Source organism: Cynocephalus volans, chromosome 9, assembly GCF_027409185.1.
Source record: "Cynocephalus volans isolate mCynVol1 chromosome 9, mCynVol1.pri, whole genome shotgun sequence".
NCBI lineage: Eukaryota > Metazoa > Chordata > Mammalia > Dermoptera > Cynocephalidae > Cynocephalus > Cynocephalus volans.
This window is the reverse complement of record NC_084468.1, coordinates 76301453-76319028: the sequence shown is the minus strand read 5'-3', so window position 1 is coordinate 76319028 and position 17576 is coordinate 76301453. Positions and strand designations below refer to the sequence as shown.

Sequence of the window (17576 nt, the reverse complement as noted above, 5' to 3'; positions counted from 1 at the left end):
TGACATCTTATAGAAAGAGTGAGGATATGTAAGTTTCTAAACAGAATTTTAGTATTCTTTGGGAATAATATATTAATAGACTTTAAATGCAAAGAACGTTTTGAGGTCATCTCATCCAAACTTATCACTTTACAGAAAAAGAAAATAAGGCCTAGAGGAAAGTTAAGTGATTGGGCAAAGCCATACAGTTAGTAGACTGCGAAGCTGGAATCAGAATCCAGGTATTCTGATCCCTAATCCAATGCTCTTTCCGAGTTCCCACACAGCCCTGAAACATGTCTCCATTATAGAAATGACCCCACACTATGCATGTCCCTTGGACTGATTCTGCCCTGAAGACAGAGATAATCAGGAAGAACGGTACAAAGAAAGTGAGGATCTGAACCATTTCTGACAGGGAGGTCCGTGTTAAAATCATCTCTTATCTAACAAATACATTTGTTGATAATATGAACTTGAAAATATGTTCCATACTGTCAGTGTGGCCCAGGCCAAGTTGTCCAAGATCATTTTTTCCCCATGAGTAAATGTTTCCAGATATGGATAAGGCCATGCTGTGGGCTTCTCCCGCAGAAATCTGAACCAAGGGGACTCCGGCGAGGTCTTCCACAATCTGTGGTGTGGGGGTTGAGGGAAATATCATTCCAACTCCGAGCTGGCCGTGTACGTTCTGTCCCCAGGCAAAAAGCTCACCGCCTTGACATAAACAAAGAAAATGCTGTCGTCTTAAGTTTAAAATGCAGTAGACATTACCCTAGGACATCATGTCTACTATACATTGTAAAATATCAGTCTCTTAGATTCACACTGATAGGACTGTCAGATCCCAAATGTATGACTCAGAAAAACAGAGAAGAATCTTCTCTTTAGCAGTAAGTTACCCTTCCTTACCCCCATCTCAAACAGTGAAGAGATAAGGAAGTATATAAGAAATGAAGCTGTCTGAACACATTATAAACAAACTCAAGAAATAATTACCTTAAAACCCATAGTATGGGACCATGAAAAACAGAAACACTTTACCTCTGGGAAAATAAAACCTACAACTACTGTTTTCTCTATCTTTCTCTCTTTCATGTGCCTAAAGACCCCAAATAAACAACTTAAAAATTCATTTGAAATTACAGCACAGTATCTTGAAAGAGTCAGTTTCTTCTGCCATGAATTAAATATATGGAGTATATTTTTCAAGAAAAGTTCTTATATGTTATCTAATGGAGCTGACAATATCTAATGGAGCCTGAAAAAAAATACATAAGAGAATTAATGTTTGCTGAGCACCCCTTTGCAAGATGCTGTGCAGGATCTGGTGGGAGGCAAAGCCCCTCCTTCTAACAGAATTATCAAGAGCCTACCAGCCACCAGGAATATGATGATGGGCATGTTGCTTCCCCAACTTTTATTCGTTCTGTATTCTTATTTACCAATAATAAACTCTAAACATTCCCTTCCCCCTGCACACACACAGCACTAGACCCTAGGCTTCTTGAAAGCAAGTGTATCTGTTTTATCTTCATCAACTGAACATGGTACATGCTCAATATGAAATATTTGCTCACGAATGGATGAAGTCAAATGACCAATTTTTTTTCCAATACAAGTTCATACTCTGAAACCTCAACAGGGCTTTCACTGCATGTCAAATTGTTGCTTATTTACTACCCGTGAATCCCAACTTCCATTCGGTTTACGAACATGTCTACATCTGTCCTATATACTTAAAAAATTCCCTTGACCCTGAATTCCCCTCTATCACCCTCCTGTCTTAATTATTTCCTTAACTGCTTTCATTTCCCACCTTTATGGTGTCTGACAGGAAACAGGATATACTGAAGGGCCAGGGAGAATCCTTGAATTCAAAACATAACGTTAAAACACATCAGAAGCCTGCAACCTGGCCACAAAAGCAGACGCAGGGGATTCTGAGCTACTGCCATGGGAGGAGATGGAAGAGTGCTAGGGAAAAGGAGGTGGTTCTGGAAAAGGGTGGCAAGGCCTGGAACAGATTCCAGAGAGAACGATTTGATTATTCAGAAAAGTTTCACTATTTCATACTGGAAAAATAAAAACATGGAACAAAATGCAGGAATAGTAATTATGGAAACCTGTAAGATTTTATAGATACAAGAGTTCTCTCTCATTTTGCATCTCCTTTATGAATAGTACGCTGAACAATTTCATATTCAAAACCATATTTCTGTCCTGTTACAGAGAAAAGTACATACATTCTACTGGCTCTCCATATGCACACATTTACTACTTTTAAAAAATAACTAATATTCCAAAAAAAGTACCTTTTGAGAGTGCAAGAGAATGATGATCTCCACATGCGATCTGTATTATAGTTTTTTCTTGTAAAATGCTTTGAAACCTTATGGAAGAAAATATATTTTATGTCAGTCACTATAATGAAAGTCACAACATGGTTGTGAGAACTATGTTAACTGTATTAGCTGTATTTAATTAGGAATGAAGCTCAAGAAAAAACTTAAATTTATTGCTTTACATTCAGTACACCTAAAATTATAAAAAATACTACATATGTTTTAATTAGTGGTTTAAGAAGAAAATAATGCACATTATATAATTGTCAAAAAATGGATCTAAAATACTCTTATGTAAATAATTTTATAATACAGAAATAAATGTAAGATGAAGATAAATTCTAATTCATATGATCAACTAGGAAGAAGTCTCAAAAATCATTCCATGATGATGCTTTTTGTTCTAGCTTGAAAACTTTTATTTGTGGAAATTTAACTTATAGGATTATGAGGATCAAATGTGTTAATGAATAAGAAAGTCCAATTTAGGGTTAGGTGGACTAACCAATTTAAATGCCAAGAAAACACATGATACCTGCCCTAAGAGACATACTGGTTTGCAGTAAACTGATGAACTTCACTAGGCAGTTCAGAATTCATCATTTACTTAAGATGCTACTATATAAAGCAGGAGACACAAATCATATATGGTAACATTTTCCTACAAAAATTATTACTGCTCTTTGATTAAAATTAATTTTTAATGAAAGAAAAAGACATTCCCTACCTTGCATGTTCTATGCTATAGTTGTACTCAAATGGTTTTCCATCTGAGGATAGAATCAGCATGTGCTCTGCTCCTTGGTCCATGGAATGTATCTTCATTTTTTTTCCTAACTTAATGCACTCTGCAGAGCAAATCCAACCAGGAACTATCATCACTCAGATTATTACCCACTATTATTATTGATTTCATTATAATACACTTAAACATCTGGGAAAAAATTTTAACTAGACAACCTTTGATTTAACATTAATTTTTCTTTAAGAAAATTCGAGTATGCAAAGCAAATTAGGAATGACAATTGTTAATTTAGAAAAGCACTGGTTAACACTTTCTTTTATATGGAATACACCCTTAACATAGCCAATTAAATATCTGCTTTTAGATTCTTGTTTAATTAGTTGAGACAGAGAAACTAAATTTGAAATGACAGAAATGAAAAGGTCTATAAAAAAGTGTAACAACTTTAGGACAAGATAACTCCTTTCAAGAACAAATATATTGTGTATTCTGAGACATATTCTTTCCAAAAAACAAAACAAATAACAATAATAAACACCTCCCGACTGCTCTCAGTAAAAGCAAATACCTGTATTCCTAAAAGGTAGGATTGTGTTTGGGAGACTATTTTTAAAGATGATGCTGTTAAAATAATTTTTAGTGGTATTACTGAATATTTAGCCTTTCCTAAAAGTTAAGATTTGAAATTGTCCACAGGTTACTATTTACTCTTATTTAATTCACAAAAATTAAAACTAGAATAGCTCTGGGACCTTGTTTCACTCTTCAGTTCTAATGAAATAGAATCTATTCATGTAAAAATCTCAAAGTACAAATCATATTACAAATGCTAGGGGAACCAAAATTGTTTGGTAATAAGAAATGGCCCGGGGCCGGCCCCCTGTTTCACTCGGGAGAGTGCGGCGCTGAGCTCCGAGGCCGCGGATTCGGATCCTGTATGGGGATGGCCGGGGCGCTCACCGGCTGAGCGTGGTGTAGACCACACACACTGTGCCGAGGGTTGCATCACCTTACCGGTCACAAAAAAAAAAAAAAAGAAAAGAAAGAAAAAAATGGATAACCGTTCAAACTCTGCACAGCAAAAAGCCACATCAACAAAAGGCAAGGTGAGAAAAATAGTACCACATATATGTTAAACAAAAGGCTACTCTCATTCAATACTCAAATACCTCTTTCAAAAGTAAAAAGATGAGCAACTCGATTTTTTAAAAACCAGGGAAAGACCTGCACAAGCAGCTTACCCAAAAAGGAATGCAAATAACCAATAGAAAACTGAAAAGGTGCTTGACTTCACTTGTTAAGGGAAAAACAAGTAACAGTAACATACCATTTTCTTCATTCCACAGATGGGCAAAATTTTAAAGATTAACACTGGGAATTTACTTTCCTCCACCTGTAAAATTGGAACCACAATACCTACGGAGCTTAGGATCTGGCAGAAGCGCGCGTGAAAGCCGACGCAAGATACTACCACCGAGAACAAGAGACGACTGTACCCCCTAAAGGGTCACAAAATCAAGGCAAGTACGTTCTTCAAAGGAGTAAGGGGGTGGGGGACCAGCTCTGATCAATTCTCAAGGAGGACTGACTAAGGTGAAGATGCTGCCTGTATGCTCCGCGCCGGTCAGACTGAGGAGCGGACGGTTTATTTTTGTCTCCAACGTGCTGCGAATCCCGCGCCCAGTAGGGACAGGGATAATGGAGGAGTCAGGTGCGCACGACGAAACCTGGAAACGACCCGGACAGGGCGCGTGTCTGCGGCCACCGCGGACCGCCGCAGCGCCGGGTACCCTTCTGTGCGCCCCTTCCCGCTCAGAGAAGAGAAAGACCGCACACCGCCAAGTCGCGCCACTGTGGGAAGGAGCGTCGAGGCCCGTCCGGGTCCCGGCCCCGCCGGCGCTGCAGGCGTGAATCCCCGGCCGCCCACCCTTCGCACGCCAGCCTGAGGCGAGCGGGCCGAGCGGGCGCTGCTCCACTCACTCGGCTTCCTGGCGTCGCCGCTCCGGGCGGGCAGCTGGTGGACCTCGACGCCGGCCCCGCCGTGCTGCAGCAGCGCCAGGCGCCCACGCCCGCAGCAGATCTGCCGAGTCGTCTGGAAGCTCTGGAGCAGCGCGCTGCGGACGCCCGCGGCGTTGGGGAAGAGCCAGAGCTGCGCGCCGGGAGGCTGGGCGATGCGGGGCGCGGCAGGCTGGGGCGCGGGGGCCGAGCGCCCACGGCCCCGCGACCTCCTCGGCGGCCTCCGCTCCATCGCGGCTCTGCCGGGCTCCTCAGCCGCGAGGGAAGAGCAGAGACAGACGCGGACTAGGATCCGCGCGGCGGCGTCGAGGAAACTCGACTGCCGCTCCTGCGCCGCCGCCGCCTAGATGCCGGGCTCCTCACGTGATGTTTGGGGGCGGGGCCTGCAGTTCTCGTGGGAAACGAAACTGGAATTTTCTTTAAAGGGGTGCAATCGAAAAGGAAAGGGAAACTGGAAGGATTCGAGAGTGGCTTGGCAGGCGGCCAAAGTCGACAGGCCGGTGGCTTGTGGTAAGGTGGGCGGGAGGACTGAAAATGTGCCTCCGGGTAGGTAACGGCCGCCTGAACTCCCAGATGGAATGGCTTTCGAGGAAACACTGCATTTCCACTAGGAGGCACCCTGACACGGGCTGACTTGAAGAATTTCCAGAAAATTCAGTGATAGAGAAGCTAAAAGTTTGCTAAGCTCTCTTTTGCAGGCTCAAGCCGCAAGACCGCGATGAAACAGGAGAGCTATGCAGTCGGTACCCCCCTGCCCCCACCTTAGTGCCTGGCAGTGATCTGCTTCCTGTTAGCATAGTTTGGCCTTTTCTAGAATTTCATACAAATGGAATCTTACCTAACTGGTCTTTGGTGTCTGGCTTTTTTCACTTAGCATAATGCTTTCACATGCATCCAGTGGTGTTTCATCAGTAGTTCCCTCTTTGTTATTGCTGAGTGGTAGTCTATGATATGGATATACCACAATTGATTTATCCATTCACCCTTCGTCTCAGTCCTGTCCAGTTTTTAGCTACAATGAATAGAGCTGCTATGAGTATTTGTGCACAAGTCTTTGAGCGGACAAATGTTTTCATTTCTTTGGGGTGAATACCTGGAAGTGGAATTGCTGTCCTGTGGTAAGTGTAGGAATATCTTTATAGAAACTGCCAAACTTTTTCTAAAGTGCTTTACCATTTTGCATTCCCTTCAGCAATTTATGAGAGCTCCAGCCACTCTATATCTTTGCCAGCAGTGGGTATTGTCAGTCTTTTTAACTTTAGCAATTGTCATGGTTTTAATTTGCATTTCCCTAATAACTAATGATGTTTCATGTGCTTATTTGCTATCTCTAGTTCTTGGTGAAGTGTCTGTTCAGATCTTTTGCCTATTTATTAATTTGATGGCTTGACTTATTATCTAAGAGTTCTTTATGTATTGTATTAGAGTTCTTTACATATTTTATACCATGTCCATTATACCATGTCCTGTGTTTTGAAATGTTATCTCCCAGCCTGTGGCTTGCCTTTTCATTTTATTAAAAGTGTCTTTTGAAGAGCTAAAATTTTAAATTTTGATGCAATTTATCCTTATTTTCCTTTTACATAGATCGTTATGCCTTTTTTGTCCTATTAAGAAATCTTTGCTAAATACAAAGGTATAAGATCTTCTTGTCTGTTATCTTCTAGCAGTTTTATAGGTTTAGGCCTTTGTTATATTTCAAATGAATTTTTCTTAATAGTGTGAGGTAAGGGTAGATAGAGGTTCATTTTTTTTCCTCATGGATTTCTAGTTGCTCCAAATTGCCTATCCCAATTGAATTGCCTTGGTGTCTTTGTCAAAACTCAGGTTGCCATAAATGGTTGTATTTATTTCTGGATTTTTAATTTTGTTCCATTGACCCATATGTCTATTTTTACTACAATACCACACTGTCTTATTTACTATAGATTCAAAGTAAGTCTTGGGGCTGGCCAGTAAACTTAGTTGGTTAGAGCATAGCCTAATAACACCAAGATCAGGGTTCACATCCCTGTACTAGCCAGCCACCAAAAAAAAAAAAAATTCTCAAAATCAGTTCATACAAGTGCTCCAACACTGTCATTTTTCAGTGTTGTTTGGCTATTCTAGGTCCTTTGCACTTCTGTATACTTTTTAGGATGAGTTTATCAATTTCTACAAAACTGATGGGATTTTGATTGAGATTGCATTAAGTTAGATCAACTTGGGAAGAACTGACATGAGCATGATCTTTCTTTCCATTCATTTGAAGCTTTAATTCCTTTCAGCGATATTTATATTTTTCAGTATACAGTCAAACATATTTTGTTAAATTTATCCTTAAAGTATTTTTTATTTTTTTATATTGTAAATGGTACTTTTTCAAATTTCAGTTTATGATTGTTGTGAGTATACTGAAATAACAATTAATTTTTATACGTAGACCTTGAATCCTGAGACCATGCTATACTTACTTAGTAGTTCTAATAGTTTTTTGTGGATCCCTTAGGATTTTCTATGTAGATGTATGCCTACAAATAAAGCAGTTTTACTCCTTCCTTTCCAATCTGTATGCCTTTTCATTTTTTTCTTTGCCCTACTGTATGGACTAGTACCTCTAGTACAATGTTGAATAGAAGCGACAAGTGACGTTCTTGCCTTGTTCACAATTTTAACAGAAAAGCATTGTCTTTCATCACTAAGCATGAGGTTAACTGTAAGTAGGCTTTATCAGGTTGAGGAAGTTCCCTCTAGTCCTAATTTGCTAAGAGTATTTATCATGTTTGAGTAAGTGTTGAATTTTGTCAAATTTCTTCCCTGCCTGTACTGAGGTAATTATATTGTTTTTCTTACCTATTAATATGGTGAAATGTAACTGATTTTCAAATGCATTTTTGGGCTAAACCATACTTGGTCATGAGGAATCATCCTTTATATATTTTCTTGGGTATGTTTGATAGGTTAAACTTCTGTAAAGGATTTTTGTGTCTATTTATAAAGGTATTTGTAGGTTTCTTTTCTTGTAATGTCTTTGTCTGGTTTTGGTATTAGGGTAATGCTGGTGTCATAGAACTAATTGAGAAGTCTTCCTTCTTCCTGTTTCCTGAAAGAAAGTGGAAAGTTTGGTATTATTTCTTTCTTAACTTTTTAGTACAATTCATTCATTTGCATTAGAAAAAGTAATGTTGGTGGTGGAAGGCCTGAAGAACAAAACCCAAAAGTCAGATCCCTATGATTTAGGGATTATCTTTTCATTTAAAATTCAAATAGAATAAATCTGAGCCTTCATTCCATTTATTGTGGAAAACAAACAGGTCCAAAATAGCTCCGAGGATTCTCTAGGAGATTAGATTTCTCCTGGCCACCTCTCATTCTAGTGTCTTTGTTGACTTCTGTATCTGTTGTCTGTCTGTCCTCAGGTGATACCTGCTGTCTTTCCACATCAGCAACGCAGCATGAACTTCACCCCGTAGTCTTTCATTTTCCAAGTACCACTAACACAGCCTTCTGCAAATGGTTTGGGATGAGAGCAGGCATTTATGGAACAGCTTACAGTTTGTTTTGTGTGGGTAAAATAGAGAGATGATCAAGGTATAATTTCATGAACCACACAGTTTATTGCCATACAAAGAGTTTTCTTTTCAGTGCCTAAAGAGGGGGAGAATAATGAGAACAAATCTCACAGGGAATATACTCAATAGATGAGGTACATACACTACATAGTGAGTTCCAACTTAGGTCCAATTATTAAACTCCAGTTGCTCAGTTAGGATGAAAGCTGGCTTCTGTAGAAAGTAAAGTCTAACTAAAGATTGAAGTTTGCCTTTATAAGAGCAGGTTTCCCAGGAGAAATGGTATCCAACGCAGTGGAGAGCGTGATGATCCCTCCAAGCTACAGGGTTGGTTTTGATGTTGGTGGGTAAGGCTTCAGAGATTAGCTTGTAGGCTAGTTGGATGGCCCTGTGGCAGCCTGAGCTGTCAGGCTACAGAGTGTAGCCCACCACGGCCCAAGCTCTCAAAGTGTCTATCACTCTTGGGTTCATATATATTTTGGAATCCAATAGTTGAGGTCAGTTACTCACACAAGGGGCGGGGGGCAGGGGGGGTCCTGATAAGGTGTGACGTCACATTACTGAAGGGAGGGAGAGTTAACACAGCAAAACATAAGAGTGTGTCACTCACAAAGCAAACTATGTGTTTGGAATCATTTCAAATGTACAGAGTTTAAAATTTAATATTAGACAGAACTGGTCCATAAAATTCATTGGCCATTTTCCATCATAGTTACATCTCTTCATTAATTTACTCCATAGCCATGATACTGAAACATATTTCATCCTCTTCACATTTCCCCAACCACAACTAGACAGGAGTTCCTGGTTGGTCTCAGTTTTTAATGAGAATAATAATATCTGCATTTAGAGTGGTTCTTGGAACACAGTCTTGAGTATAATTACTCAGTGAATTAATGAATCCCTTAACATTTAGATTTTTCAAATAAACTATTCAGCAGTTTGCTAAAATCAAGACTGTAGACACATTCCCAAATATAAGATACATGTCTCAAAAACATGTTGAAATTAGTTTGTTTTGTTTATTTTGTCAGACTTTAGTATGTCTTTCATACTTGCAGACAGTGTTTATTAGAGGTACAATAATATTTTTAAAAATATCCATCAGCTTTTAATATTCAGTTCATTTTTTGTTGGGTCCGCTGCGGGCCGACCCGAACAGCCCTAGCCTCGTTCCTTTCGGTGGGCGAGCAAATGGCCTGGGATTCTTCTTTCCCTCTTGTCCCCTTTGGAAGGAGACGGGGGAAGAGAGCCGTGAAGAGAGGTGAGCACAGCTGCCGGCCCCCCAAAAACAGCCCCGTTAAAGGACACTCAGACGCGGCGGGTGTTCTGTCGAGCAGTTCCGTTTATTACCACACAAGCACTTGCTTTTAAAGGCAAATGGGGAAGGGACGTTTTTTACATAATCTTATCAGCTTAAAGGTCAAGAGAGCATGTATCCTATCTCAATGCCTAGCTATTGCAACCTCGAGCGCAGAAGCGCATATTTGGCCAATAAGGGCTAAGGCAAGGTTCCCGCAGACACCCCCACCCTACTTCCTCCTGGCGCCATCTTAGGCTGCCACATTAATACGCCCTTGTGGGCCCATAATGGTGCCGCTTGTAATGTCACTTAAGGTAGCGTTAGTTTTTAAGGCCCGACAATTTTTAAATGATTATTATTCAGGAAATAATTCAGTATAAGTAAACATTCTAATAGCAAAGTTAGGGATATAGGAAATGGTTTATTGGCATAATTTCATATCATGAATTATTCTTCATTCATCACTTTATTGTTTATCCCAACATTTGTCAACTAATCCTTTTTTATAAATTGTAAATTGACAATTTATAATTGTATAAATTTATGGGGTACAAAGTGATACTATAATTTTTCAATATAACATGGAGTCATTTTTTAAAAATGTGGAATAATTAAATCAAGCTAGTTAACATATCCATTGCCTCAAATACTTAACATGTTTTGTGGTGAGAACTTTTGAAATTGACTCTGTTAGCAATTTCGAAATGTACAATACTCTATTATTAACTATATTAGTTAATGCTGTTCAATTGAACTCAAAAAGAAAACAACCCCTATTCTCCCTGTCTGAGATTTTGTGCCCTTTGACCATCATTTCCCCCTACCCTCCATGCAAACTAATTCTAACTGAAATCCATCAACCGCTTTGTTTTGGGGGTTTTTTTTTTTTTCTTTTTTCTTTTTTTGGCTTTTGGTGGCTGGCTGGTGCAGGGACCTGAACCATTGACCTTGTTGTTGCAAGGTGGCACTCCAACCAACTGAGCTAACTGGCCAGCCTGAAACCCATCAACCCCTTGTACTAATTAGATTTAAGGAAGAACAGAAGAATCCAAGGCTGAGAAGGCCTGAGCATCTGAGGCCTCCCTGAAGCCCTCAGAGGTGGTTGGTTATTACAGTGGGAGCACGGGTGAGACAAACCCTCTGTTGTTGTTGATGGCTATTTGAAGTGCTTCCTCCATTCTTTCCATTGTAGAATATTTAGGGAGGTCCAGAATATTATAACATGTCACTGATCTTGGGCAATCTCCTTCACTGAAAGTTTCTGGACAGCGAAATACTATTCCCATTTCCTGTAAGCCTCTTACGTGCAGTCTATCATGTCCTGTAAGAAAAACTAGAAAGGAATAAAATGTGGTTAAGATTTGTCATAGAGTAAAACTTAAAATGAAAAGGAAGAAATTGGTCACTTCATTCAATAAATATTTATTGAATGCCCTTGTGCAGAGAAAACTATACCCAGCGCTGTGTTGAGCATAGAAAAATCATGACATTTGGACCTTGTTTTCTGAGTTCATGGTCTAGTTGGGGGGAATTACATACATGAAAAGTAGTAGCAAGATATAAGGAACTTTAATTTAGCTCAGCTGGGAATTATGAAGTTAAGAGACTAATGGACCATCCTGGGGTGGTCAGGGGGACTTCACAGAGGTCACAACTACCTAATTGTCCAGGAGAGGAGCCCAAGAAAAAGCCAGAGGTGGAAAGATGTAAGTGAACTCACTGCACGTACAGACAGTTGAATCACTGGACTGAGGCAAAAGTTTCTCACTAAAACAGATTAGAAAGGTAGTTTGGACTTGCAGAGAAATAGGTTGGATTTTTAGAGAAGTTAGAACTGTCCTCCATTATCCTCCATAGCAACAAAAATAGCAAGAAGAAAAGTGTATCTTAGGAAGGCTGAAAAATGGGATGAGAATGTGAGAGAATAAGTAATTAAGTCTGCCCTAGAGAAACCTTAAGGTTCTCACCAAGAGAAGTTCTTATATCCTGATGCCACAGAGCTTAGTGGTCAAGAGCCTGGGTTTTGGAGTTACCTATTGGGTTCAAACTCTGGTTCTCACACTTATCAACTGTCTGAACATGGGCAGACTACTAAATGCCCAAAGCCTCTTTTTCCTCATGTCTCAAATGGGGGAAAAATATAGTACCTACCTCATAAGATTGTTATTGGGATAAAAGGAGGTAATAGATGTAAAGCGATCGGTAAAGTACCTGACGGAGTAAAGCACACAGGAAATGTTGCTGCTGTTACTACTGTTGTCATCAGCTGTCATTGCGATTAATATAAAACAGACAGTTGACATTGCTCTAATATCATAGGACTTAGATAATTAATGAAGATAGTGACATGAGATAAAAGGCTTGAGAGTCATCTGGAGTAAGGAAAGAGGTCACAATCTGAAAGCTGGAAGTGGGATTAGAGACATTGTAGAAAATATAGTAAAATAGCAATATCTCTGTTAGTCTTTAAGGAGAAACAGGCTTGTGTGAGAAAGAATGTTGGTCTAGAAGGTAGGGAATCTGAGTTCTAATCCTTGCTCTGTTGTTAACATGTTTGACCCACCAGTAAGAATGACTTCATTACAAACAAGATGTTTTTCCTTTCAGTAGATATGTAATTATAGATCTATTTATTACTGAAGTACTTACGGAGGAACTTTCTCTTTTCATCTAAAGTTAGTTTATGGAAAGCCTTCCAAAACATTTGTATAGTAGGATGTGATTTGTGGTATCCTTGATTATATTGTGAATTCTTAAGAGAAGAATAGAGAAAAATGAGTTTTAGAGCAGAATATATGTAAAAGTTGTTTGTAAAAATGGGGGGCTCTTTAGGTATCACCTACCATTTCAAATCGTTTCCAGTCATAATCAGTATCTCCATTTATTGCTGTCATTAGTTCTTCAGGCTGGAAAAGTCTAATTATCTCCTTGTCACAGACTCTAAAAAATCCTCTCTGAAATTCCTCATAGACTGCCTTTATAGAGATGTTGAAAATGTAATCAACACATTTAGAAACATAGTCTTTCCTTGAGGGAAGCAAAAAAATAAAAAAAAGTCCAATGACATGCCATACCAATGACTAAAATATTTTCTACTTTGTCCTTTTCCCCATTTCTACTGAGGAAAAAAAAAAAAATCAACCACTTGGCACAGCACATAATTCTATATAACAAAGGGATATAAAAACCTAGCCAGCTAGAAAGAGGAAATTTAGAGAATATCAGCAGAAGGATTAAGATTTTATTTTGCTCTCATTTTCCTCAGTCCAGTCAGGAGGATTTTTTTAAAACACTAATCTGAGTATGTCATTCTCCTTCTTAAAACCTTTTAAAGGTTTCCCATTGCTGTTAGGTCAATTCCATACCTCCAGGGATCCCAAACCCCCGCCATGATCTTATGCTCGCCAGACTCAGCAGCTCTCCCGATTTGCATTTTCATCCTGGCTGTGCAGGCCTTCAGTTTACCTGCCTTGCTGTCTGTCTGTTGTAGTGAGGCCACAGCATGCAGTGTTTCCCCTTTACCTGGCAGCTACTATCATTCATCAGATTTCAGTTTGAACAAGACTTTCTCAAGGTCGATCCTTCTGTTCCTCTCCCCCTCTCCTCTCACAACACATGTCACTATGTGGAAATTCTTTCTGCAAGGTCTGTCTTGTACTACAGGGTGCAATTTCCACTACATGATGAATTTCCTGATGGCAGGGTTGCTACTGGAGGCATTCCACCAGAAACATCACTGTCTCGCACCCTTTGAGCAGTCTTTGTGGACTAGCCTATCTAGATCAACTCCCGTCTGTCTTGCCCTGTAACCAGTGGAGTGCTAGTATAGTTTAACAACCAGCTCTCTGAAAAGGAGGGAACAGGAGGGGCCCTCATTTGTAGTATTGCCTATTTCTGTGGTGTAAATATTCCCACCATAGCTGATTTCAAGCTACTAACATTTTAATAATTAAACTCTCAACATTTTTGAAAATTTAACAATCAGCTCTCACAAACTGGCTCCAGCATAACCACTACCTATAACTCCCTAGACTTTTAGTTGGTTTTAATTTTCTTCAGAGTGCTCATCCTTATCTGACATTGTACTACATAATAACTTATTTGTGTATTGTCATTCTGCCCCACTGGAATTTAAGCTCCAGATTTTGCCTTTTTTGCTGCTGTACTAGCACATAGAATAGAGTATGGCACAGAACAGGGGCTCAAAAATATTTGTTAAATGAATAAATAGTGGAAAGTGCTGCAAAGGAAATATTTAATCCTGAATCCTTTCTCCTCTTCTCTTACACTATAACCTTTTTATCTTTCTAACAATTAAGAAACTAAAATGATCATCTGAGAAGCTAAAATACATTTTTAAAGTATAGTCAGACAAACATTTTATTTATATTCAAGGTAGAAATTCAACGTCTCAAAACTTACTTGTTGGTTTGGTCCACAGGTGTAGAGATCCCATTTGGAATTAAATCAACATCATTTTGGTCCCAATGTATCTGTAATCAAAACATATTCAGGTACCGAACATGAAAGTAAGTCTGAATAATCAACCACTTGCCAGTACATTTTTCCCTACAGTCCTGAAAATAACCGGGAACTAAATATTTATATCATTCAGCTTTTTAAATACATATAAAATAAAAAACCTACCCTAGTACATGTTGTACATTGTTTTTAAGCATGAATGATTCTGTTTAGTTGTTTACATTATCCACATTAGTTGAATAATCGCTGTATCTTCACTTTATTTACAGTATATAATATAAGGTATCAAATGAGAAGCAGGTGGGGGGAAAATCTTGCAGTACAGAAGTAAAATATCTTTTAAAAAATAGACTTCATATTTAAGATACTATAATAAAATTGTTGTTTAAAAAACAGATTGAAGCTAAACTATAATCTGGCTTTCAGTGGTACTCACAGAAAAGTGTATGTAAAGTTCTTCTCCAATGTCGTCAGCTCTATTATTTATAACTTCTTGCAAGCTCCTGGTGAAAATTTTGGTTTCAAAATTATATTTGTTGATCTTATAAAACTTCAAAAGTAATAAATGTTCAGTGGAAAAAATTGTGAATAATATAGAAATGTACAAAATGTAAGTTTCCTCTCCTCCATCTTCCCACTCCCTCTTCCTAGAGTCAACCTCTCTCGGTTTGATTTGTTGGACCACCACTACCACATTAATACTGCTGCATCTTTGTGGAAATTTTAAAAAGAACCCCTTCCTCTAGACCAGTGATTCTCAACCAGGAATGACTTTGCCCTCCAGGGGACAATAAGACAGCAGGAGACATCTTTGGTTGTCACAGTTGGGAAGAGATTGCTACTGGCATTTAGTGAGTAGTGAACCCAAATGCTGCTAAACATGCCGCATTGCCCAGGACAACCTCCCACAACAAAGAATTAAACTGCCCCAAATATCAATATTGCCAAGGTTGAGAAACCCTGCTCTAATGTAAATCTACCCAACTTCCACTAACAGTACATGAGAAGAGTCTTACACCACAGAAAAACTTAACAGTTTTCAGTCTGTAAGCAGAAAAATGACACCTCATTTTCATTTTTATTTCCTCAATTACTAGTGAGGTTGAGAATATTTTCATTTTTTGATTAGCCATATATATATAAATATATACACTTATATAGCCATATATATTTATATGTGTGATGACAGTAATAGTTAATTATAAGAGGAGCATTCGGCTTTTCTCCATTTTTGAAGGTTTACTCAATTATAAGTCATGCTAAAATTCAAATTAATCTAAAGGGCATACATCATTGAAATTGATGAAAGACCTTGTCTGTGTATCTCTCATGTGTAATGCTATTTATGCCTAAACAACTGAGACTTCCTGGATAAAGTCCTGAAAAAAGCAATTATATTTACTTACTTCCCCAAAAGAGGACTGAGTTCTTTTAAATCTTCCAATGATGGCTTTTGATCCAGAAGTTTCTTATACAGAGCCAGTGGGAAAGGAAGGTTGGCAACATTTAAATTGAATAAGGAGAGCCCACACAGCATCCCAAAGAGGAAATATCTTTTCTTCTCAAATTTAGGCTGGAAAAGAAGAAAAGAAATCCCTAAAGTATTATAAATAATCAACAATGCAGTGTTATAACACCAAGGTCAAGGGTTCAGATTGTTAAAAGGGGTAGTTAATAATAAAAAGGGATAATTAAATTAGTAAAAAAATTTTTGGTTCCATTTTCTAAAAGGCACAAATTAGAAACACAGTGAGCTTCAGGAAAATAAAAATTTAAAGTTCTTACACAAGTTATAATACAATTTATATTTCTTCCATAATTTTCAATACAAATTAACAGTTCAGAACATTAAATAAATTTATTTTTTCTTATTAACAGCATATCTGGAATATTGAAAATACACTCAGCTAGCCTTATAAATTAAGGGTTTCACGATTTAATTTTATAGTCTTTGCCTCAAAATTCATGTAGAAAAACGATGCCAAGAAAGGAAGGGGGCACTTTACACTTTCAGTGGGCATCAGGCACGTTGTATACATGTCACAAGTGTCCCCCCCACCCCAGCAATGCATTCATAGCCTGGTGTGCACACAGGGGCAAGCCTCTGGGTCAAGAATGTGACTAGTGCTGCAGACCATCAAGGGGGTGGAAGAAAGGGAAGAAGGAAAGAGTCCTTATGAAGTTAGTGTCACTTCTCTATGCTCTGTAGTCCTGGATGAGAAAAAATACTGGCTCTGTCTGTCCAGGCCATCACTGCAGCCCAGTTGAGAGGCCACTAAACTGAAAATCCTAAGATTTAAATTCCAGCCCCAGTCTTGCTGTTAGCAGGTGTATGACCTTGGGCCACTCACGTAATATTCTGTGCCTTAATCTACTTGCCATATTTACTTCTTAGAGTAATTGTGAGGATGCATTATAAAAATGTTTTTGAATTTTTTAAGTGGGTTAAAAATACAAGTAATCTCCAAAGATGACCTCCCCTAATCTATTCAGTCTTCTTTCCCATAATTTGTAATATGTGCTCTGGTTCTGGCTGATTTTTTCTCTTCACTGAGCTGTACACAAGTCAGATTTTTTTTTTTTTATCTCTGTGTTTTCTATTCAGCACTATAGCTATATAGCAGTATAGCATAATGCTTAGGAGTAAGGGCTTTGAGGTCAGACAATCCTGAATTCATATCCTGGCTTGGTGGCTTGCTAGTTGTATGTCTTTGAGCAATTTATTTAATCTCTCCGAGCTTCAGTTTCTTCATTTGTAAAATGAGGATAAACCACTTGTCTCCCAGTATTGATGTAAAGTTTACTTTTCTCCTCTCTACACCCCACTTGTATCTCTTTGGTCGTTTTCATCTCTATCTGTAGTTGTCCGTTTTTGTGTTGCTTTAATAGAATACCTGAAACTAGGTAATTTATAAAGAACAGAGGTTTATTTGGCTCACAGTTCTGGGACAGCTGCATCTGGTGCAGGCCTCAGGCTGCTTCTACTCATGGTGAAAAGTGGCAGGGCAGCTGGTGGGTGCAAGATCACATGGTGAGAGGAAGCAAGAGAGAGAAAGCGCAGGGTCCTTTAAACAACCAGCTCTCATGGGAATAGAGCGAGAACTCACTACCCACCCCCCAGGAGGGTATTAATCTGTTCATGAGGGATCCACCCT

The 17576-nt window shown here is 38.8% G+C and overlaps 2 protein-coding genes across 3 annotated transcripts in view; both read right to left on the bottom strand.

Annotated features, from left to right (window-relative positions):
• HERC5 (HECT and RLD domain containing E3 ubiquitin protein ligase 5) overlaps positions 1–5317 on the bottom strand; it is a 40106-nt gene extending 34789 nt beyond the window's left edge. Inside the window, exons 1-4 of the mRNA XM_063107669.1 lie at positions 5050–5317; positions 3052–3172; positions 2295–2371; positions 475–696 (exon numbers count right to left, since the gene is read on the bottom strand). Coding sequence (XP_062963739.1) covers positions 475–696; positions 2295–2371; positions 3052–3172; positions 5050–5317 — 688 coding nt within the window. The remainder of the gene's footprint in view (positions 1–474; positions 697–2294; positions 2372–3051; positions 3173–5049) is intronic.
• Positions 5318–11029: 5712 nt separating this feature from the next.
• HERC6 (HECT and RLD domain containing E3 ubiquitin protein ligase family member 6) overlaps positions 11030–17576 on the bottom strand; it is a 58584-nt gene continuing 52037 nt past the window's right edge. For both annotated transcript variants that reach the window (XM_063108611.1, XM_063108612.1), the window contains 6 exons: positions 15828–15994; positions 14858–14924; positions 14362–14432; positions 12783–12966; positions 12589–12691; positions 11030–11272 (listed from right to left, as the gene is read on the bottom strand). In XM_063108611.1, the coding sequence (XP_062964681.1) occupies positions 11049–11272; positions 12589–12691; positions 12783–12966; positions 14362–14432; positions 14858–14924; positions 15828–15994 (816 nt within the window). In that variant the 3' untranslated portion in view covers positions 11030–11048. The remainder of the gene's footprint in view (positions 11273–12588; positions 12692–12782; positions 12967–14361; positions 14433–14857; positions 14925–15827; positions 15995–17576) is intronic.